The sequence below is a fragment of the Lethenteron reissneri genome, chromosome 52 (genome assembly GCF_015708825.2).
Source record: "Lethenteron reissneri isolate LAM-NWPU_2019-01 chromosome 52, ASM1570882v1, whole genome shotgun sequence".
NCBI classification, from domain to species: domain Eukaryota; kingdom Metazoa; phylum Chordata; class Hyperoartia; order Petromyzontiformes; family Petromyzontidae; genus Lethenteron; species Lethenteron reissneri.
In genome coordinates, this window is record NC_083830.1 from 3,512,510 (window position 1) to 3,535,090 (window position 22,581).

The 22,581-nt window shown below is 53.2% G+C and overlaps 1 protein-coding gene across 1 annotated transcript; it reads right to left on the reverse strand.

The window, feature by feature from the left end:
• Positions 1-382: 382 nt before the first annotated feature.
• LOC133355902 (GTP-binding protein RAD-like) lies at positions 383-20,853 on the reverse strand. Its single transcript, XM_061573319.1, has 5 exons — positions 20,471-20,853; positions 11,178-11,611; positions 10,303-10,376; positions 9,472-9,679; positions 383-8,505 (listed from the first exon to the last, which is right to left on the reverse strand). The coding sequence occupies exons 2-5, from the start codon at positions 11,608-11,610 to the stop codon at positions 8,186-8,188; spliced, it is 1,035 nt and encodes a 344-aa protein (XP_061429303.1). The 5' UTR covers position 11,611; positions 20,471-20,853; the 3' UTR covers positions 383-8,185.
• Between the last annotated feature and the right edge of the window lie 1,728 nt (positions 20,854-22,581).

The following is a 22,581-nucleotide window of genomic DNA, read 5'->3' on the forward strand; positions in this document are numbered from 1 at the left end:
GAAGTGGACTTGGGAAATCCAAACTCGGGTCACCTGGGATCATAGCGCGGCGCGCCGACTGCAGCACCACCACTCAACCCCTTTGTGTGAGTCACGGCCGAGGTCAGTGGGGGGCGGGGGGGGCACCGGGTGGGGGGGGGGGAGATGCGAATGGGGCTAGGGGTGGACGAGGAGGGGTAGGGGGTGGTCAAGCTCGGGGGGTTAAGAGGAAATAAAACAACTTCTTGATAATTTAGTCAAATGTCAAATCGCATTGAATGAAATCGCACAAAAGCACACAAAAGAAAAAACACACGTGCGTTTCTTCAAATATTTTTTGTTTTTATTAACATTTTTTTTCAAAGAAAAAGAAACTTAATGCATATTATAAATATATCGGGGTTTTTTTGTTTTAGAAATTGCACATCATCATCATCATCAATATTCCCATCGTCCATTCTTTTAACAAATGGTTCAGTTGAACCGTCACAAACAACCCCCACGTTATTTTACATCTATACAAATACGGCACAGCACAGCATATACAGTAAATATTTTATATATATACTGCAAGTAAAAAATTATAGGAGAGGTGCGGGCGGCGGGGGGGGGGGAGGGATCTTCCTAGACAAAAAAAATCTCTCAATTTGAGAAGCGTATTTCAAAGCAATAATTTTCACGCGTCTGCGCCGTACGTTTAGCGTGTAGCAACCGCCACCATTAAGCATGGGGCAAATTACGTGAACGTCACCCCACCCCACGGCATCCATCAACGATCCCACCACCAGTGCATTCTAAAAACTACGATAACGCAGACATTCGCTTTGGAAACAAAATCAGTGTGTGTGGGGAGGGGAAAAACCCCGCATTCAATCGAAACGAGCACTCAAATCAGAGATGACCGGCAACTCCCCCCCCCCACCCCCCACTTGCTTATAGTTCTAAGAAATAAAAAATTTTAATGTCCCTCTTTTGAACAAAACAAATATGGAATATTCCACCACCGTAGCCCCACCACTACCCACCCGTCCCCCCCCCCCCTTCAATAAATGGATGATTTAAAGCCCATTTAGAGGTTGCAATTCTGAAGGACAACATTTTTTACGCCAAGGTTTCTCGAAATCTAACTCTCGCGGCCCCCCCCACCATCAACCACTGCTGCCCACATCCCAGCCGGTCTTTTTAAACGCCGGGCCAATATTTTCCATCTGGATGTAAACGTCGGGTGCGATCGGCCACAAATGAAAACTCGGCGCGTTGGGGAGGGCAGACGAGAAATATAATTGTTTTTCCATAATATTAGGTTTGTGTTTGGGTTAGATCGCGTAAATATATAAATGTGTCGTTAAACCCGCCACCACCCGACACAGCCAATGAGTAAGGGTTGTCACGTAAACAGAACGTGGCCAATTCGTCACTAGTACAGCACTAGTGTGTAGTGTATAGTGTAGTGTATAGTGTAGTATACTAGTACAGCACACTGGTGTGTTGGAGAACCAAGCCACAACATTTTAAATCCGAGTACGACGTGTCGCCAGGAATTACAACTAGCTTCATCAGGCGACAGCCAGATTAGTTTTGATTGTCAGGCCCGACGTCCAGCGCTGTCCAGCACGTCAACAACAACAACAACAATTGCGACGCTTAAAAAGCAAGCGCTCAACTTTCTTCTGAAATGATGTTTTGTTATTCTTGGTTCTTTCGGTAAAGTCACGTAGAAGGGAAATAATAAAATAATACAAATAAAAAACAATAAAAATTCTTGCTGTGAATTTCACACCTGATGATGATTGCTTGTGTTGCAGTCGAAACGTCGTGAGAATTTTTTGTTATTTAATATTTGTATTTACCGAAAGAACCAAGAATATGAATCCCTGCAGTCACGAAAGCTTTAAATCAAAATGTGATGTTTTGTTGTTGTGTGTTAGTTCGTTGTGTCCCCTCTCCCTCGCCGCCAACCTCCCTCGCCGGCACCTCCGATTAGCCACTGTTGCCTTACGCATGGACGCGAAAGAATAAGTTCGACGTAAATACACAGACAGAAACAATTAACGGACGGGTAAAACGTTATATATATATATATTTTTTTAAAAACCTTGGCAAGCGATTTTCGCCGTTTCGACGCCAGGCGCTTGCCTCCAAACCCGGAGAGAGCTTCTCTCGGGGAACAAAAATTAAGTTTTTGGCCACGAAAGCAGTCCACTCCCACCCCCCACGCAGTAGTAAGCAGTAACAACATTCACCACGCAACCCACTGGACGCATCGCCTTGTCGATACCGCACGTACGCGCACACGCGCCAAATCACGTTGCAGAAATGTAGAGCCGCCGTTTGGCACACCGTTTCGAAAAGGTCAAACGCCTCCCCCTCCCCCTCAATCCACTAAAAAAACGCACCGTGTTTCTGCTTTAAAGTTAATCAATCGCTGAACTTTTTGCGATGAATGTTTGTGTGTGTGTGCGTTAGTTAAATAAGGCTTTTAAACAGCAACAGCAAAAACAAAGTTACGCGTTAGAAATATAGACACATACTTAGACCGGGGGAGGGGGGGGGTCGGGGCACCGATGGCCTGTGTCCTACCACCTCAAAGACGACCTTCGCAAAAATACATTGTACTGGTAGGAACCTCCTGGTTACACCAGCCTACAGGGGATTATTGTGTCCGTCCGTCGTGCAGGGAGGGGCTGGGTGGGGAGGGAGGGGCTGGGTGGGGAGAAGAGGGTGGGGAAGATGGTGCTGTGGTGGGGATAGTGGAGCTGGGTGGTGAGGGGAGGGTGGGGAGGGGATGGGTGGGGTGGGGAGGGGCTGGGTGGGTAGGGGCCGCCCTCACAGTCGGGCAGAGGTGGGACAAAGTCATTGTTATGCAAGTCCAAGTCGAGTCTGAAGTCATCAAATTCATGACTCGAGTCTGACTCGAGTCCAAGTCACATGACTCGAGTCCACACCAGCTCAGAGGTGGGACAAAGTCATTGTTATGCAAGTCCAAGTCGAGTCTGAAGTCATCAAATTCATGACTCGAGTCTGACTCGAGTCCAAGTCACATGACTCGAGTCCACACCAGCTCAGAGGTGGGACAAAGTCATTGTTATGCAAGTCCAAGTCGAGTCTGAAGTCATCAAATTCATGACTCGAGTCTGACTCGAGTCCAAGTCACATGACTCGAGTCCACACCTCTGCAGTCGGGCATATTTGCGGAATACACCACGCCGCCCTTGACCCTGGCCATTGACCGAGCAACTCAACGTTCCTACCAGCTCCCTCCGCAGGAATGTGTTTATCCATCGCTGCGAGCAATCTTGGCCACACGACATCAGGATGCTAGAGGGCACAGAAGGTGGTGGGAACCGTGCAACGCCGCTCTTATTTCAAGGCCCTCGTTGTCACTGCGCGGGCTTCTCTCTCAGTGACACGAGGGGCATGCGGGTGCTAGGTGAGGGTGCGGTTACCCGCCAAAGGTTTTCCCCGGTCTCACTTGCGGCCCCCCCTAAGTAAGTAAGAAATAAGGGAGGAGGTTTCCTCCGGCACCCCCCCCCCCCCCCTTTTCCCACGTCCCTAGACTAAAAAGTAAAAACTTTGTACACGAATTCTTCACACGGCTGCGGACGCCACAGAGACGCGAGGCGAATGAGACAGCGACGAGTTCACAGGAAACAGCTCCAGCCGTGGCCATTTTTCTTTGCAGGCAAAGCCTGAACAGGGCCACGAACTTTTAACAACAACAACAAAGACAATACCACGAGATGCTGTATATTCAAACAAATAACAATTAATAATTACGCACATTTTTTTCTAAGAGAAGTCTACATATGTCGAGTGCAGTGGAGGGACATTCGTCCAAATGTTTTCACGAGTAAAGTAAAAAACTAAACTCATCACAAATGACTCGGGAGTGTTTTGCTGATAGCAAGGACTTAAAATGTCATTTGACGTCTACTTTAGTTATTTTTTACTTTCATAAAATAACCATGTTGACAGCACGGAAATACTCGCAAGCAGGGATCGTCAAGTGTTCTATGAAATTTTTTTTATTTTACCAATGAAGTCCCGCTGAGCTAAGTAGCTCTTTTTCAGAAGTGCCCTGGTCACAAATGATAAGGAAGTGGCCGATGGTGCGGACATTTTTTTTTTAAACAGCCAAAACGGAGGACCCGGAAAAAAATCCACGCGACCACGGGGAGAACGTGCAGACTCCAAATATACAGCAGCAGGCGTCAGGGTTGGACTCGAACCCACAACCATCCTGTATACTAAGGCGAGGTAGTTAACATCTCGTCACGGTGATGAGAAGTGGGGACCCTCTGCCGTGCGTCCACATTAAGTCCTCAATCCCGTGGGTCCCCAAGAAGACCTCTTTTACAGCCCTCTGCTTTTGGAAGGACTCTCAACGAGGGACACCAAAAGATCGTCAAAAAGGGTGAAAAGCATCCGTCGCGAGCATCATCAACCCTCGGCTTATACGGATGACCCGTGAAGGCAAAGGCGCTGAGAACGCGATGAAGGATCGTGGTCGCCAGCGACGATGCCGTTGGTGGAGCGAAGGAAACCCACGGGGACGTGAGCGGTGCGCGTCGCGGGAAAAGCGTCGGCCGGAGAGGAATTCTCAGAATTCACTTTACGGAGTGGGGAAGGGGGAGAAAAAAATAAACTAAGCGGCGGAGGGGCGGACAGCGGAAAGGGATGGCGGAGATGAAATCGTACAAATTCGGAGGCCAATAGTGGACAAGGAGCTTCATAAAAGTAGGAGAAAATGGAACAAAAAGTGGACCAGCAAGTTACAGGCCGACGACAACTTGGATGGATGGCATAACGAGCCCCGGGCATGGAAATTTCGAAATTTTTGATTTAAAAAGCACGATGGATTCAGTTTGAGAGAAATCAACATTTGAATCTTGAGGTTAGTTTTTTTTTATTATCCCAAGGTGGATTAGATGCAGACAGAGGATGGGGGGAGGAGGGGGGGGGGGCAGAGGATGTTGGTGATGTCACACCAAACAAGCAGGCGATCTATTTTTCGCCCGGAAAATACACGGGGCTTCACAACCTCCAATGACGCACAGACCAGACTCAACACGCACGACAGATAATTGCACGCGGTAATCTTGGGTTTTGCGCAAAGTCTGCGCAGTTTTTTTTAAGCTCTCCTATCCGTGGGCTGTAATTTCCACCCTTTTCGTGGCCGCCGCACACCCACCTGGTTTCCCAAATCCGTCCAATTCCAACGGCTAAAAACGTATGACGTTTTTGTTTAAATCGAAAATAATTCGCATTCCGCTAATTATACGACAACGCCCGGGTCTTGAGACTCAGTTTCAAGAGGGTCCTGTTTTGGTGTGCGTAGCCAATTATTTTTTTAATTGTATTTTTTTTGTGCAGTAGGAAATCAGAATGACCAGAGTAACTCCACATATACAGTGCATGAGACTCTAAACTTAACTCTTTTTTTATTTTACAATGGCCCATTGAGCTAGAAAGCTCTTTTCTTTCAGTAGCGGTCTGGCCACAAATTATAGCTCTATTTTTAAAACTAGAGAACATTTTTTGTCTGTTACCAGGCAAGGCCCACTGAGCTATCTATCGCTTTTTCAGAAGCGACCTGGCCACAAACGATAGTCCAACGAAGTGGCTTATCACGTGGAAATGTATAGCAGGAACATACTCTACACTCGCGACGTCGATTCTAAAATGTGGAGGGAAAAACTGGAGCACCTGGAGAAAAATCCACGCGACCACGGGGGAAAAAGGACACGCAAACTCCAATTATACAGCAGTAGGCGTCAGGGTCGGGTTTGAACCCACAACCTCCTGTATACCAGGCGAGGTAGTTCACATTTCCTAGCCACCGTGACGCCCACTCAACCGGATTAGTTTAACACGTAGTAGGCTTTCGCGACCAATAGCATCCATAATAGAGGTTTGTGTTTGGGTTAGATCGCGTAAATATATAAATGTGTCGTTAAACCCGCCACCACCCGACACAGCCAACTAGTAAGGGTTGTCACGTAAACAGAACGTGCCCCTCCCAATGTGTGCAAGAGCGCAGAAGTGTGGTCACCACATCTACGCCTCTATATTAGGAACGAAACAGGTGGATTTCTCCACAAATCTGGCTGTCGCCTGATGAAGCTAGTTGTAATTACTGGCGAAACGTCGTACTCAGATTGCAAATGTTGTGGCCTGGCCCTCCAACACACCGGTGTTGCTGTACTAGTAACGAATTGGCCACGTTCTGTTTACGTGACAACCCTTACTAGTTGGCTGTGTCGGGTGGTGGTGGGTTTAACGACACTTTTATATATTTACGCGATCTAACCCAAAACAAACCTCTATTATCAACCGGATCACTACCGCGGTTTGTCATCAACGATGAGACGCCACCACTCGCAGTCTTCTTCACAGTGTCCGCTAAAGAAATCCGCCGACGAGAGTGGACCAGTCGCGCCACGAGCCAACGTCATCGTCCACATGAAAGCCAAATTCGAAAATTGTTACCGCACCTTAACTCATTTGGGATTACACACCTACCACCCCCCACCCACCCCAACGACAGACTAACGACCCAGGTCGCTCTTGCAACTAAGACCATCCTGGTCTAACGAGCTCTCACCCGGTTCAACCACGACAAACTAGACGACCCACTTCACCAGTTCACATGCCAAACCCTACTTGCTGTACTCGCCTCTCACCGGGCACCATACCTGCATGATCCAACAACCCCTGCAGTTTTTTTTTTCTTTTGTGCATCGCATCGGCTTCCCGCCGACCCATTGACGCCTCGCCCGCAAACAAAAAGAGGTCACCGGCCAGTCGACGAGCTTTGCTCTCGCACGCGAAGGCGTTTGGGAAAGTGGCATCCTCCTATTGTGCGGCCCAGCGGTCGCTCGAAGACAGCTCAGAAGCAGCTCTGGGATATCCACTTCCGTGGACTGCTTCTCTGAAACGAAGGGCTGCACTGCTCTGGAAGCGTTCCAAATCGTGTATTTGTTTCGTGACGTGACACTAAAAAGCACGGTTAGGATAAAATTGGGGGGGGGGGGGGGGGTGGGTGGAATAGTTAATTGAGACAAATATTTGTTTTAAAAGGTCACCGATTGGGGCACAATTATTACGCTGGTGCCCGTCTGTTGTGAAGTCACACACCCCTACAGCACAAAAGGTGGACTCACCAAAAAGAGCAACAGCTTGAACCAAGAAGGGTTCAATTTGGGCAAGTTCAAGAGGCAGACAGGGAGACGGAAGGCAAAGATGTAAAAACAAAATAACCCGAGCTACTTGTGTTTCCCATATAAATTATAAACGCGTTTCACATCCAAGCAGGCTATTGGGACCCAAAGGGCCACTCAATAATCTACAGTGTTCATTATTATTTTTTATTCACTGAAAACATATAAATTTAAAAGCTTTGAAATTAGAACACCAATACCTCTTGTGTGGTTCTTATAAAAAATAACGTAGAAAATAATCCGACGTAAATAAAATCCACATGCAGTGTATATCTATTAACTTTCATCGCAATGAGATACATTGTCTTTTTTTTAACGGGCGTTAAAAATATTCTGATAATCGTGCGTGCGCGCGCGTGGTGCCTCATTGCCGTGCATTTGTATGCAATGAGCATTTGTAATGGTGGGGGGGGGGAGGGGGGGAAGGTGGGGGGTCACAGTGGTTCATGACCTGAGTTTATTTCCTGGCTGTGGCTAACATCGGTGGGGGGCGACGTGGGCCTTGGGCGTCTCCCCAAAGTTGACGGAGCCCAAAGCGAGCGGCTGGCGCGCAAGCGTCGGCGCCGAGCGAGACGAACAACTACAGTGGAACGAACGCGGCACCATCCCACGCCGAGCGCCCCGTCAAGCGCCGGGCCTCGGTGAGTGCTCGCAAACGGCGCAGGCCCCGATATGTGGGGGGGGGGACCTTGGTGCTCATTGCGCACGCGAGCACCCCACCTGCCCCCCCCCCCCCCCCAAGATGTGTGTGCATGTGCGAATGTTTGTCCCGACGTGTCCCCCCCGCCCCCCCCCCACCGTGTGTTGTGTTTCCCCAAAGTGTCTCCCTGCATCTCCGCGTGTCCCCGCGTGTCTCCCGCATTTTCCAAGCGCGTCCACGTGCGCGCACACGCATCCCCCATGCTGGCGTCCGTGGCGCGTCCACACGCGCGTCCCCGCGTGCGCGTGAAGGCCCGCGTCCCCGCCTGCCCGCCTCCCGCCGCCCCTCACGGCACGGAGAGGTCGTGGCACGACTTGGACTTGGCTCTCACCGACGACAGCCTCCCGAAGCGGCCGAGCAGCCTGCGCGCCCGCTCGCCCAGGCTGGGCCTCCGGGCGCCCGCCGCTCCGGACGCGTCGCCGTCCCGGGCCCCGCCAGAGGCCGCCGCCTCGGCGGCACCGGCGGAGCCGCCGCCGCCGCGGGTGCCGCTGCGGCGCAGGCGAACCTGGCGCACGGCGCCGTGCAGCAGCTCGTCGGCGTTGTGGTGGAGCGGCACCGACGTCTCGATGAATTTGCAGTCGAGCAGCAGCGCCACGGCTCGGCCCTCTGGTGGTGTGGAGCGGGGGGGGGCGGCGGGGGGGGGGGGGATCGGAATGTTGATTTATAGCGCGGAAGGAATCCGATGTGCTGTAAAGCTCTTTCACAGATGTTGGGGCGGGTAAGAACGTCGCAACGACAAACAGTGACACAAAAACTATTTGGTGTGCAAAGTCGAAGAAAGGTGAACAAATCGCCCAAACGCAAAGCGAAACCATCCAGATCCTACCAGGCAAAGCCCCACTGACGTATTAACAACTTATAGTGCAGAAGCGACCTGGGCCACCACATAATGATGATAGCTCAACAGCGTGGCTTCTTATTACGATATTTATAGCAGCGAAATCATCTCAACGGGGACGGCGGTGGGTGTGGGGGCGGGGATGAGAGTGGGGGTGGGGGTCGGGGTGGGGGCGGGTGTCGGGGTGGGGGCGGGGGGCGGGGCTGGGAGTGGGGGTTAGTGCCGGCGAAGTGGAGCGGAATTCAACGGGAAATCGTTCAGCGGGGCTCTCCGTGTCATCCTGGCGTCCGTGCAGCCGTTGGGATTACTCGCAAATCCATTCATGCATTCGCTTGTCAATCTGTCAGTTGATAAACTCTTCGTCAATTCAGCAATCTGTCAGTTCAGAAGGACTTCATAGGCAGAAATGTCGCCAATTGTATATTCTGTTAATTGGTTTTTTACCCTTCTATCTGGCAACAAAACTGACGCCTTTTTCTACAAGGAGTCATGTTTACATAGACCACAATACCTGCAGTCATAATGCAAACAAAAAACATAACTCTGATAATGTATGCACTGTCCTTGAAGTTGATTGGTCCACACCCGAGACAGCTTTCCTTAGAGCCTAGTCTCACATGGTGTTGGACAAGATGACTCTCCCCGGCCGTGCAAACGCGTGGCAAGGGCGGCACTTGAAGCTCCGACTTCGAAAAAAAAAAAGAGACCCCAATCCCCCCCCCAAAGCTGCCCACCTTCGACGGAGACCTCCCGCGAGCGCGCCAGGTCGCTCTTGTTGCCCACGAGGATGAGGGCGGCGGTGCGGGGGTGCGGACGCGCGCGCCGCACCAGCGAGCCGAGCTCGGCGGCGCGGTCCAGCGACGAGCGCTCCGTCACCGAGAAGACGAGCAGGAACGCGTCGCCCAGCTGGAGGCTCTGCTCACGGAACCACGCGCTCTCATCCTGCACGCGAGCGGGGAGGGGGGGGGGCACGGGGAGGGCACGGGGGGGGGATGCGGGGGGGGGGGTGCGGGGGCAGTGGCACAGGGTTAGACGATGACCAGCTGGAGGCTCACGGAACCACGCGCTCTCATTTTGCACGCGCGCGGGGAGGGAGGGACATGGGGACAGGGGGATAGGGGGACTCGAGGGGACAAGGGGGGTAGGGTTATTAGGGGGATAGAGGGATAGGGGAACAGGGGTTTGGGCGTCGGGTCACGGTTCGGGCTATGGGATAGGATTAGGGTTTAGATGGGAATTGTGTGTTGAGGATTACAGGTTCGTGCTAGCAGTTAGAATGAAGTTTAGGGCGTTGGGGATAATTGATGGCTTACGGTGATGGGTTAGGTTCGGGTTAATTACATGTGTTACGTGGTTAAATGTAGAGTCAAGGGGATGAGCGTTGGGGTGTCATTGTTCCGCGCACTCGGTGCTTCCGAGTAGAACTCGGGTTTGGAGGGTACGAAGGCCAGAGCTCGCAGTGCGTCTGTCGCGCGCTTCCACCGCTGGTGATCGCACGCGTGTCAGCCGTTCTCTATCCACTGCTGGACGCAGGCAAGAACAAAGAGGGCAGCGCGCAATGGTACCTGGTCCCACGTGTCGAGGATGACGACCGTCGCCTCGTTGCCGTCGACAGACACGGTCCGCTCGTACGTGTCCTCTGCACGACACCGCACACACACGCACAAAGACAAAGAGCCCCCTTGTAGCCTTCACAGACTTGTTGGGGCAAGTGCTGTTAGCGAGTGGCACCTATGAAAGCCTGGCACGGCACACGATGGGGGTTTGGTGGTCAGCACCACGCCCGGCCGCCTTTGTCTCCCTCGTGGCATTTTTTTTTTTACGCACCGCACCAGGTACTCATTTGAGGCCGAGTTAACCTCGTGGAGGTCCAGGACCGGTTCAGATAATCGTCACTGGTGGTGTTGGTGGCCGTGAGCGGGAATCTATCTCGGGTCGCCGGGTTCGTACCCCTCCCCTCCACACACACACACAAAACAAAGATCCCCCATATAGCCTTAACACACTGGTCGGGGAAAGTGCTGTTAGCAAGTAGCAGCACCTTTGAAGGCCGGCAACGGCACACGAGTGGGGTGGGTGGCCAGCACCACTCCCGGCCGCCTTTGTCTCCCCGGTGGCGATGTTTTTACGCACCACATCAGGTACTCATTTGAGGCCGAGTCGATTTAGGGGAGGCCCAGGACCGATTCAGACAATCGTCGCCGGTGTTGTTGGCCGTGAGCGGGAATCGAACTCAGGTCGCTGGGTTCGAAGCGCAGCTTAGCGCTCACCGCTGCACTACCACTCCCCGCACACACGCACACAGGCACACACACGCAAGCACACACACACGCAAGCACACGCACACACCCACACACACGTGCACACACGCACACACAAGCACACACACCCACGCACACACACAGACACACACACAAGCACACACACAGACACCACGCACCCAAGTCAGCCTCCCAGTCGGAGCCCATGGCGTCCTCGCTGCCAGCGAGCACGCACGCCAGGCTCGACTTGCCCACGCCTGCGTCCCCCAGCAGCAGCACGCGGTACACGGCGCCCGCCGCCTCCGTGCTGCCCCCCGACAGCACCGAGTCGGCCGACTCGGACGACCAGCTGCTGCGGTGCTCCCCCGCCGACGCCGCCGGCGCCGCGGAGGAGCGAGCCGACCCCTTCCCTCCTACTCCGCCACCGGGGCCCCGGGCGCCTGCCGCCGCCGCCACCATCGCGGCCGCCCTGCCGGGGTCGAGTCCGTCGGGGGGGCAGGCGCGCTGCTGCAGGGCGGCGCTCTGCCGCCGGCGCTGGTGCGCCAGGGGCAGCGGGGTGCTGCCGCGCCTCCTCTCCAGGCTGCGCAGCTTGTCCGACTTGTGCAGAGTCATCCTGCACAGACACCCGTCGCGACAGAGATCGCTCGGCGTCACCCTCGCGGGCGCAGACACCCGGTGTCACCCTCGCGAGCACAGACACCAGGTGTCACCCTCGCGAGCACAGACACCCAGACACCCGGCGTCACCCTCGCGAGCCCAGACACCCGGTGTCACCCTCGCGGGCGCAGACACCCAGACACCCGGCGTCACCCTCGCCGTCCCAGACACCCAGACACCCGGCGTCACCCTCGCGGTCCCAGACACCCAGACACCCGGCGTCACCCTCGCCGTCCCAGACACCCGGTGTCACCCTCGTGGTCCCAGACACCCAGACACCCGGCGTCACCCTCGCCGTCCCAGACACCCGGTGTCACCCTCGGGGTCCCAGACACCCGGCGTCACCCTAACTGCTAAATATTTTTTTTTAGTTGACCAGGTACGGCCTGGTAATATGACAGCTCAACGAAGTGGCCTATCGTCACGTGGGAATGTCTAGCAGTGGGCCAACTACTAGAGAACGCGTGATGTTGATTCGAAAATGCGGAGGGAGAAACCGCAGGTCCCGGAGGACGCAATCTCCAGAGCTGCGTCACCCTCGACATCCCAGACCCATGGGCGTGTGGGGTCGACTTCGAGGACGCGCTTGTTTGTGTGTGTCGAGTTTGTAGTTCTTCCCCCGCACCTCCGATTCGCACGGTTGGCTATGAACGTTGCGAGAGAAGTTCAACGCGCAGACACTCAGCGGACACAGAATCCTAACTAGGCGAGCTCACGCCTGTCTGCCTCACACACACACACGTGCAGGACACATACACACGTGTGTGTGTGTCGTGCACATGTGTGCGTGTGTGGCATATGCACGACACACACACATGTGCACGACACATACACACGTGTGTGTGTGTGTGGCATCACAGCAGTGCGTTGACAAAAGTGCTTGAAATTACAATTATTGTTAAAATGTAGCTTGCAAAATTAGCCCTCGCATGCGGCCCATTAAGCTGTCAATCAGCACCTGCAGCAATGGTATGCGTGGGAACTGTGGGGGACCAGCCACGACTCCCTCCCCTCCACGCAATCCAAACTCTCCCCTCTCGCTGCTATTCCCTCCCATTCACGCACTCTCCAACCTCTCCAACCTCTCGCCTCCTTCTAATCCCCTTGACGATCTCTCCGCTCCAGCACCCACGGCTTTCTCTCGAAAGCCTCAGTCAACCTTCGCTCGGAGGGGGAAGGGAATACGAGGGGGGGGGGGGAGGTCGCTCATTCTCTTCTGCTGGCCCCAATGTCTCTAACTCCCTTCCCCCAGCCGTTCGTGCTGTAGACTCCCTGCTCGTGGTCAGTTCTGGACTCAAGACGTTGTTTGAAAAACATAAAAACTAAACGGTGTTTTATTTGACCAGGTAAGGCCCACCGAGCTGTATAGATATTTTTCAGAAGTGATGTGGCCCACAGATGAAAGCTCAACGAAACGAAGTGACTTATCGTCATGTTGATTCTAAATGTCAAGGGAAACCCCACTCGGACCACGGGGAGAGAGTGAAAAATGCAAACTCCGTATATATAGGCGTCAGGGTCGGATTCGAAGCCACGACTTCCTGCATACCAGGCGAGGTAGTCAACATCTCCTAGTTATAGATTTGAAGCTTTCGTGACTGCAAGGATTCATACTCTTAGGTTTTTTTTTCGGTAAAGTCACGTAGATAAAAAATAAAATTACTAAAAGTAATAATAGAAATAAAATAAAATAATAAATCACGACGTTTCGGAGGCAACACAAGTCTCCGTCATCAGGTGGGACCGTCACAGCTAGATTTGCTGTATCAAGTGGGGCAAAGATTCCAAGATACAAGTTCTTAAATAAAAGTTAAGGGGGGGAGGAGGGAGGGGCTTATCTGAATGTGGTAGCCAATGAATGGAACGTATTGGGAGGGGGGGGGCTAAAAGGTAGAGAACCAATGCTCCAATGCTCCAGATGTGAATATAAAAAGTGTGCTGTACTTGGCCCTTCCCCCCTCTCCAACCATTATATAAACGGAGTGGTAGCTCCTGCAATCTCTCATTTACTTGATACAGCTGTCGTGGCTGTGACGGTTCCACATGAAGACGGAAGAGCAGGAGCCCCGCCCCCCATCATGCACACCTTCTACAGAGGCACTGTTGAGAGCATCTTGACGAGCTGCATCACCGTGTGGTACGGCACCTGCACCGTGTCCTGCCGCAAGACTCTACAGCGCATAGTGAGAGCAGCTGAGAGGATCATTGGTGTCTCTCTCCCGCCTCTACTGGACATTTATAACACCCGCATCACCAGCAAAGCAATCAAGATTGCAGGTGATCCCACCCACCCATCTCACAGCCTCTTCAGCCTGCTGCCGTCAGGGAGGAGACTGCGGAGTCTTCCAGCCAGGACCAGCAGGCTCAAAGACAGTTTCTTTCACCAGGCTGTCAGGAGACTCAACTCCCTCCCTGCTCTACCATCACTCCCCCCCTCTGCCCACCCACCCCCCTTTGCCCCCTGACCCTATCCCCCACACACACATTCACTCGTACATCCTGATCTCTGGACTGCACATTGCACTACATCGCACTATCACACTGGTTTAAATATCTTATTTCTTTAAATACTTTTTTTAAATAATATTTTACATTTAAAAAATTCTTGACTGTTGTTTATTTTAAGTCTATTACATTTTTGATTATTTATCTTGTGTTGATCGCCGATTGTTTATTGTTTATTTATGTCTGTTAATTGTGATTAATTTTTTAATTGCTTGGTTGCACCGTGGGACCAAGAGAGAGGACTGTAATTTCATCTGTGTTGTATGTCATGCATGTAACACACTTGACAATAAAGTGACTTTAAGACTTTAAGAAACGTCGTGATTTTTAATTTATTTTATTTTATTAATTGTAATGTTTTACCTACCTGGTGACTTTACCGAAAAAAAACCTAAGAATATAACCCACACAGGTCGTCATCGTCGAAACGACGATCCGCGGTTGTGTTTGGGACAGGCCACGTGGTGGTGGTCGTTGTTGTTGTTGTATGCCGACATTCTTGTCAATAGCCCGAATTCCCCGCGGGGGTCGCGCCACGCACGGGCCACCCGCTCTCGTCCGTGGCAGGCGCCGTCAGCGGCAGCGGCGGAGCGACGAACGCGCGTGGACCTCTTGGCGACAGCTCCTCTCACTCCCTCCTCCTCTCTCTCTAAAGCTGCTGCTGCTGCCAATGCACCCGAGTCTCGAGTGGTTTGTTCGATCAACGGATCACGGGGGGGATCACGGGGGGGGATCACGGGGGGGGGGGGCACGGGGAGGATCACGGGGGGAGATAACGAAGGGAGATCACGGGGGGGATCACATGGGGGATGATCACGTGGGGGGGATCACGGGGGGGGATCACGGAGGGGGGGGCACGGGGAGGATCACGTGGGGGAGATAACGAAGGGAGATCACGGGGGGGATCACATGGGGGATGATCACGTGGGGGGGGATCACGGGGGTGGATCACGGGGGGGGGGGGGGTCACGTGGGGATCACGGGGGGGGGGGATCGCGAGGGGGGCACAGGTGAGGATCACGTGGTGGGGATCACGGAAGAGGGATCACGGGGGGGGGATCACGGGGGTGGATCACGAGGGGGAATTACGGGGGGGGACACCGGTGGGGGGGGGGGGTCGCAGTCGACTTCAAACGCCGACCGCCAACTGAATTGCGCCATAGGAACGTGGAATTTCCACGGAGCCGAGCGGCGCGTCTCGTTGGCGCGGCTCGTGGAGCGAGGAGCCGCGCACGGCGAGGAGGCGGGGACGCGTGGACGCGAGAAATCGCGCGGCGAGGCGCCGAGACGACCCGAGTGACACTTCACTGCTACTGGCGGCGCCACTGAAGCCACCAACAATTATCGTCTTGTTGCTGCTGCTGCTGCTGCTGGGGGCGGGGGGGGTGCAGAGGAGCGGTGGCGCAGCGGTTAGCGCACCGCAATTACGCAGCTCCCCGGGCCTCGATCCCCCAGACCACGGCTGACGTCAGCGGCGGGTGGCAACCTCCCGCCACTGACGTCACCGACGCGCACGGTGGTGGTGAAGTATGGTCGGTCGCACGTCTGACGCCGTGGACGTGGAAATCGATGCCCATTGTCACTGCGAGACTCTTCTGCGTTGGCGGTGGTGCTCGAGCACAAACCAAATCAGCGCATTCGTCACTGGCACCGCCTATTGAATAATAATAACAATACTACTGCTGCTGCTACTGTGTTCCCTTTAGGGGCAGTGTACTCGATGAATCATTCGAGTTTTTAGTGTAAATTGTCATTGTTGTTGTCCACGGGGTGAATCTTTTCTCCCTTGTCCGCCGTCGAGATGATGGAGACTCATGCGGCTGCTGACGGAGCCCCCACCGCCACCTCCACCACCACCGCTCTCTCCATCCCTGCACAGAGCCCCCCCATTAGCCCCCCCCTCACTCGCCCCCCCCTCGCCCCCCGGCCCCCGCTCACGCCCCCCCAGTGCATGCGGGATGAGTCAGCCTGAGGAGTCAGCCTTGAGTAGACACTCACCCCCTGCAACAATGCACGTCTCTTCAGCCTCGTGTTGTGTGCGTGGGGTGTGTGTGGTGTGTGTGGTGTGTGTGGTGTGTGTGGTGTAGGGTGTGTGTGGTGTGGTGTGTGGTGTGTGTGTGGTGTGTGATGTGTGTGGTGTGTCTAGTGTCGTGTGTGTGGTGTATGTGTGTGGTGTGTCGTGTGTGTGGTGTGTGTGTGTGTGTAGTGTGTGTGGTGTATGTGTGTGGTGTCTTGTGTGTGTAGTGTGGAGCGTGTGTGGTGTGTGTGTGGTGTGTGTGGTGCGTGTGTGTGTGGTGTGTGTGGGGTGTCGTGTGTGTGGTGTGTTTAGTGTCGTGTGTGTGTGTGTGTGGTGTGTGTGGTGCGTGGTGTGTGTGGTGTGTGTGGTGTGTGTGGTGTCGTGTGTGTGGTGTGTGTGGTGTGTGTGGTGTGTGTGTGTGTGTGTGTGTGTGGTGTCGTGTGTGTGGTGTGTGTGTGGGTGGTGTGTGTGGTGTGTGTGTGTGGTGTGTGTGTTGTGTGTGGTGTGTGTGGTGCGTGTGTGGTGTGTGTGGGGTGTCGTGTGTGTGGTGTGTTTAGTGTCGTGTGTGGGTGTAATTGTGCAACGGCTAGCGCGCTCGTTTCTCACTCACGGCCAACACCAGTGACCATTATCTGAACCGGTCCTGAATCTCCCCTAGGTCGACTCAGCCTCAAATGAGTATGAGTACCTGGTGCGCTGTGTAAACATCGCCACTGGGGAGACAAAGGCGGTCGGGCGTGGTGCTGGCAACCCACCCCTCGTGTGCCCTGCCGGCCTTCATGGATACTCATTAACAGCACTTTCCCCATACGTCTGTTCAGGCTAGACGGGGGATCTTTGTCTTTGTATGCGCGTCGCTGCTTCGAGTGGCCTCGTTCGTCTGACATGCAGCGTGCAATACGCGCAGCATCAGGCACGTGTGCATGTGGCATATGCACGACACATACACACGTGTGTGTATGTGTGGCATATGCACCACACATACACACGTGTGTGTATGTGTGGCATATGCACGACACACACACACGTGTGTGTGTGTGGCATATGCACGACACACATACACACGTGCACACGCGTGTGTGTGGCATATGCACGACACATACATACGTGCACGACACATACACACACGTGTGTGTGTGTGTGGCATCACAGCAGTGCATTGACAAAAGTGCTTGAAATTACAATGATTGTTCAAATGTAGCTTGCAAAATTAGCCCTCGTATGCGGCCCATTAAGCTGTCAATCACCACCTGCAGCAATGGTATGCGTGAGAACTGTGGGGGAGCAGCCGTTCTTAATCCGTGACCCCCCCCCCCCCACAGTAAACACAGAACACGCCGATACACCACGTGACACAAATGCCCTACCAGCACAGAACACACTAACACGGCACGTGACACAAATGCCTTCCCAACACCGCATTCGCTCGGGGCGTAAACGCGTGGCCATAAAAACCTCGAGTTTGGGGGGGGGGCGTCGTCTTAATTGGGGGGCCCGGCCATAACAACAATAACAACAAGAAGGTAGAGAACAAATGCTCCAATGCTCCAGATGTGAATATAACCCACACAGGTCGTCATCGTCGATGCGACGATCCGCAGTTGTGTCTGGGACAGGCCACGTGGTTGGTGGTCGTTGTTGTTGTATTCCGACATTCTTGTCAATAGCCCTCCACCACCCGACTTTGATCGTAACGTCTTGCCAAGACGCGTGAACACGCAGGCGCGTGTCCTACCATTTACTACCGCGGCGTGCACTGCCGTTTATCGTCGACCGTGATCCATCCACTGCTGGATGAAGGCCTTCCCGCCACAAATCCATCGTCGTCTCTCACGGCGTCGCGACATCACACTCTTATGGTGTGTTTTTTTTTAAAAAGTGATTTGTTTATCTTGCCTATAAATTAGCACTCTTATCGTGTTTTTTTCTAATTGCTTGTTGCGACGTTCCGAACCCCGATGCCCCCCTACCGGACATCTGTGAGAAAAAAAATATAAAGAGCTTCATAGTTCATCGGATTCCTTCTCCAGGACAAGTCAAAAAAGATTCCAAATTATCGCTCCGTCTCCGCTCCCAGCGGCCTTCTCCTGGCGCGCTCCGTCTCGCGGCTGCCGTTCCGTGACTAGTCTCGCCCACCGACTATCCATCACTCACTCCTGATGTGGCGACTCGTCGCATCCCAAAGCCACCCTCTCGAACACGTCTTCTTCACGTCACGCGCATGGCGTCGTTCATCAATGTGTGTGTTCTTAATAACGTGCAATGCACGTCGTTAAAATTGTGTTGTTGCTGTTGTTATTGCTCTTCTTGGTTCTTTCGGTAAAGTCACGTAGAAGGTAAATAATAAAATAATAAAAATAAAACATTATAAAATAATTCTCACGACGTTTCGGCCACAGTGTCTGAATGAACTGTCTTTCCGACAGACCTGTTCTTCACCTGAGGACGGCTGCTTGCGTTGTGGCCGAAACGTCGTGAGAATTATTTTATTATGTTTTATTTTTATTATTGTATTATTTCCCTTCTACGTGACTTTACCGAAAGAACCAAGAAGATGAATCCCTGCAGTCACGAAAGCTTTAAATCGTTGTTATTGCTGTTGCTGTTCGGGAAATTTTTAATTAACCGGTAAATAGAGGAACACCTAACAGACGACGATATAAGAGATTGGTGTCAGAATGATTTGGCCGCTACTTGAGCCACATTGGACCAAGATAGAGGATGGTGGAAAGAAATGAGGACGTGTGCAGTGGACGAATCTACGGGCTATCTGCCCATGGATCTTGATATCTCAGAATCGTACTGGAGGAATCCGATGAGCTATAAAGCTCTTTCACACACATATCTAAGCCACGTGTCCCTCTTTCGTTATCTCAATATACGGTAATGATTCCAAGAACGCCGATCGCTCTCTCTCTCTCGACGTCGTCTTAACACTTTGAAATATCGTCAGGGATATTCCCCATCCATGTGAACAAATTTCATCCATTTACTGCACTAAAATTTGAGCCATGTTGACACAAGACAAGAAGGGAAGTGGAAACAAATGACGACATTTGCAGTGGATGCCTTCCGGGAAATCAGCCCATGGATCGTGGTGATGATGATGATGACACGAACATCACAGCACACACACCACAATTCTCACCCAAACCAGACTGGCATCAAGCTCGCCGACCATATGTTCCCTGGATTATAAGACGCTCTGGAAAGTAAGACGTGCCCCAGACGTTGGGGGTGGGGATGGTTCAGTGTCACGGTGGCGAGATGTTAACTACCTCGCCTGGTGTACAGGGGGTCGTGAGTTCGATCTCGATTCTGAAGATGCCTGTATATTTGGTGTTTGGCTGTTCCCTCTCTCTCTCTCCGTGGTCGCGTGGATTTTTCGCCGGGTCCTCCGTTTAAAGAGTATGTCGCTGCTGCTATAAATTTCCACGTGATGAAGACGATGATAAACCACTTGGTTGAGCTATCATTCGTGGCCGGGTCGATTCTGAAAACGGGCTATACAGCTCAGTGGGCCTTACCTGGCAAAATACTATAAAAATGTTCAGTTTTAGTTTATTCAATTGAGTAGTATAAATCTAGTGACACACACCTCCTGGATCATGAAACACGCCTTATAATCCGGAAAACAAAGTTGCGTCTTGTATCCGCCGTACAGAATTGCGGAAATCTCTCCATCCCTCGCAGAACGAATTAAATCAAAAACCCGATCCGCTAAAATAATCTTCACCGAATATGATATCGCGTACAAGCACACCCCCCCCCCCCCCCCGCATTGCGTATGCAAATGTTACACACAGACAGCCCCGTTGTCAATCCACTGCTGGACAAAGTCCTCGATCCCACGCGGCCGTGTCGCGATCGTGGGTCGGGTGGAGGGTCGTTTGACCATACTTCACCGCGCACGCCGCTCGCCAGGCACGAATTCGCGACGATGCGACTCGGTGTGTGACAATCACTCGCCAAACGGACGTGAAGCCGTGGCCGAGATTCGAACTCGGGTCGCCGCAGACGTTCTTTGTTGTTGCTGTTGTTGTTGCTGCTGCAACAATGACACACACGCGCGCGCGCACAAAATGCCCCGTCGCCCGAAACGTCGCCCACGATACGATGTTTTTCCTTTTAAGACCACTGCGCGTGCGTTGCGTTACGTGGCTCGCGTCATTTGTGTTCGCGCGCCACAGCCAACGCAACATCACCGAAAACGGCGCCTTTCAAACTTTGCAGCCGCGCGCGGTGCATTCATGCCGAGGTGCGATTTTAGAATGCGTTGAAAGTGGCACTTACTTGGGAGTGGACGAACGATGCTCGGCCGAACGGTCGACCGTAAATGGGCGATCACCGTCGGTGCAAACAGCAGCAGGCGCGCACGCAGCGTGCCCGCGTGTGTATCCTCGTGGTCCGCAACTAGCCTGGCGTGCACGCAACGCTTTCTCCCCCCCCCCCCCCGCGTCACTCGAAGATGTGTCGCCTATGACTTGGCACACGCGCACTGCTGACGCAACGCCCCGTAAGGTACAACGCACCGTCGCTTATCCCAACTGCGCTCTGATCGACTGTGCTTTATAGACGACAAACCCACAGGTGGCTGTTGCTGCTGCACTGACTCACATCACCAAAAAACACATCGGTTGCTTTCACTCCGCCTCTCTCTCTCTCCTCCTCTGCGCTCTGAGTTTTTATACTAGCGAGCGAGCGAGAGAAGGGGTGTGTGAGTGGGTGGGTGGGTGAGTGAGTGGGGGGTAAGGGAGAGAGAGAAAGTGGGGTGAGTGTTGAGGGAGGGAGGGGAGGGAGGGATGCGTGTCCTGCCCCCCCCTCTCAATCTCACCCCCCTCCACTCCCCGAACACAACGCTGATTAAACTGCACATCATCGCGTCCGCGCACGGAATCCCATCACCACCTCCAAAGCTTCCCCGTATAGTCTCAGCAGACTGTTGGGGCAAGTGCTGTACAGCGAGCAACCGTCGAAGGCCGCCCACGGCACGCGAAGGGGAGGGTGGGGTGGGGTGAGGTTGGCCAGAGCCAATGCGCGGCCGCCTTTGTCTCCCCAGTGCCGATGTTTACACACCGCACCAAGGTGCTCATTTAAGGCTGAGTCGACCTAGGAGAGGTCCGTGCAGATATTAGCCACTGTTTTTGCTTCGTAGAGTAGTGCGCTACCGCCCCCCCCCCACACACGCACCCCCACAACGATGTACTTCTGTCGGTAATTAAGGAGCATTCTCGAGTGGCAACATGACGCCCGGCTCACACCGAGTGGATGTTCTCATTCTAAATGTGTGTTGTGTCTGTGTGTGGGCCTCCCCTACGTAGACTCAGCCTAAAATCAGCGCCTGGGGTGATGCGTACGCATCAGCGCTGGGAAGACAAAGGTGGCCGGGGCGTGGTTCTGGCCTACATCCACCCGCTCGTGCGCTGTGCGTGTGGGCCTCCCCTACGTAGACTCAGCCTAAAATCAGCGCCTGGGGTGATGCGTACGCATCAGCGCTGGGAAGACAAAGGTGCTCGCGAACGCCACTTGCCCTAACCGTCTGTTGAAGGCTACATGGGGGATCTTTGTCTTTGTGTCTGTGTACGTATATTTTTTTGTTAATTGTGAGCGTGTGGATTTGTTTACATTGTTCGTTTATTTTATTTTATGGCTCGTATGGTTTGTGGGTGAGTGCGTGCGCGCGTGTGTGTGTGTGTGTGTGTCTGCGTTCCGTCTGTCATTTCTGTGCAAATATTCACGGCCATGCACATCCTGCACCGGACCACGACGATTAAAGGTCGACCCAGCCCTAACAATGAACACCTCCTGCGGCCTGGTATCACCACCAAAAGCCCGGGAAGACAAAGGCGGCCGGGTCGTTCTTGATTTGGCTCGTTAACATCCAGGACTTCATTTGTCGCTCGATATCTCCCCGAAACCCTGCTCCACTGCTTTGGGAAATATGGAATTATCGGCGTAAGGCACTACCACTACAATACAACATATGCATATCCGTAACAATCCGATATGATATTATTCTACCCTACTACATTCGTATAATCCCACGAAACGGTTCATCACCAAAACTGAAGTGGGGGGGGGGGGTGGAGAGGGGAATCCCTGAACATTTCCTGGAACAGCGTTCTGGAATATTCCAGCTGAGTTAAAGCGTTGGTGTGCCATCAGCCTTAAAAGGGGGCGAAACTCCCCGTTCTGAGTGCGCGCGCACGCACGCGCGTTAACTCTGTTTGCTGTCTTCGAGAGGCACGAGTTTTGACACCAACAACAGCTGTCGCCGCTGTTTGTGTTGCCTGTTGCCAAGATACAGCTATTGCACGGCTCGGATCGAGACGGAGATCTGAAGCGCGTGGCGAGTTACAGCGCGCTGCGCTACGAACCCCGGCCAACCCGAGTTCCATTCCCGC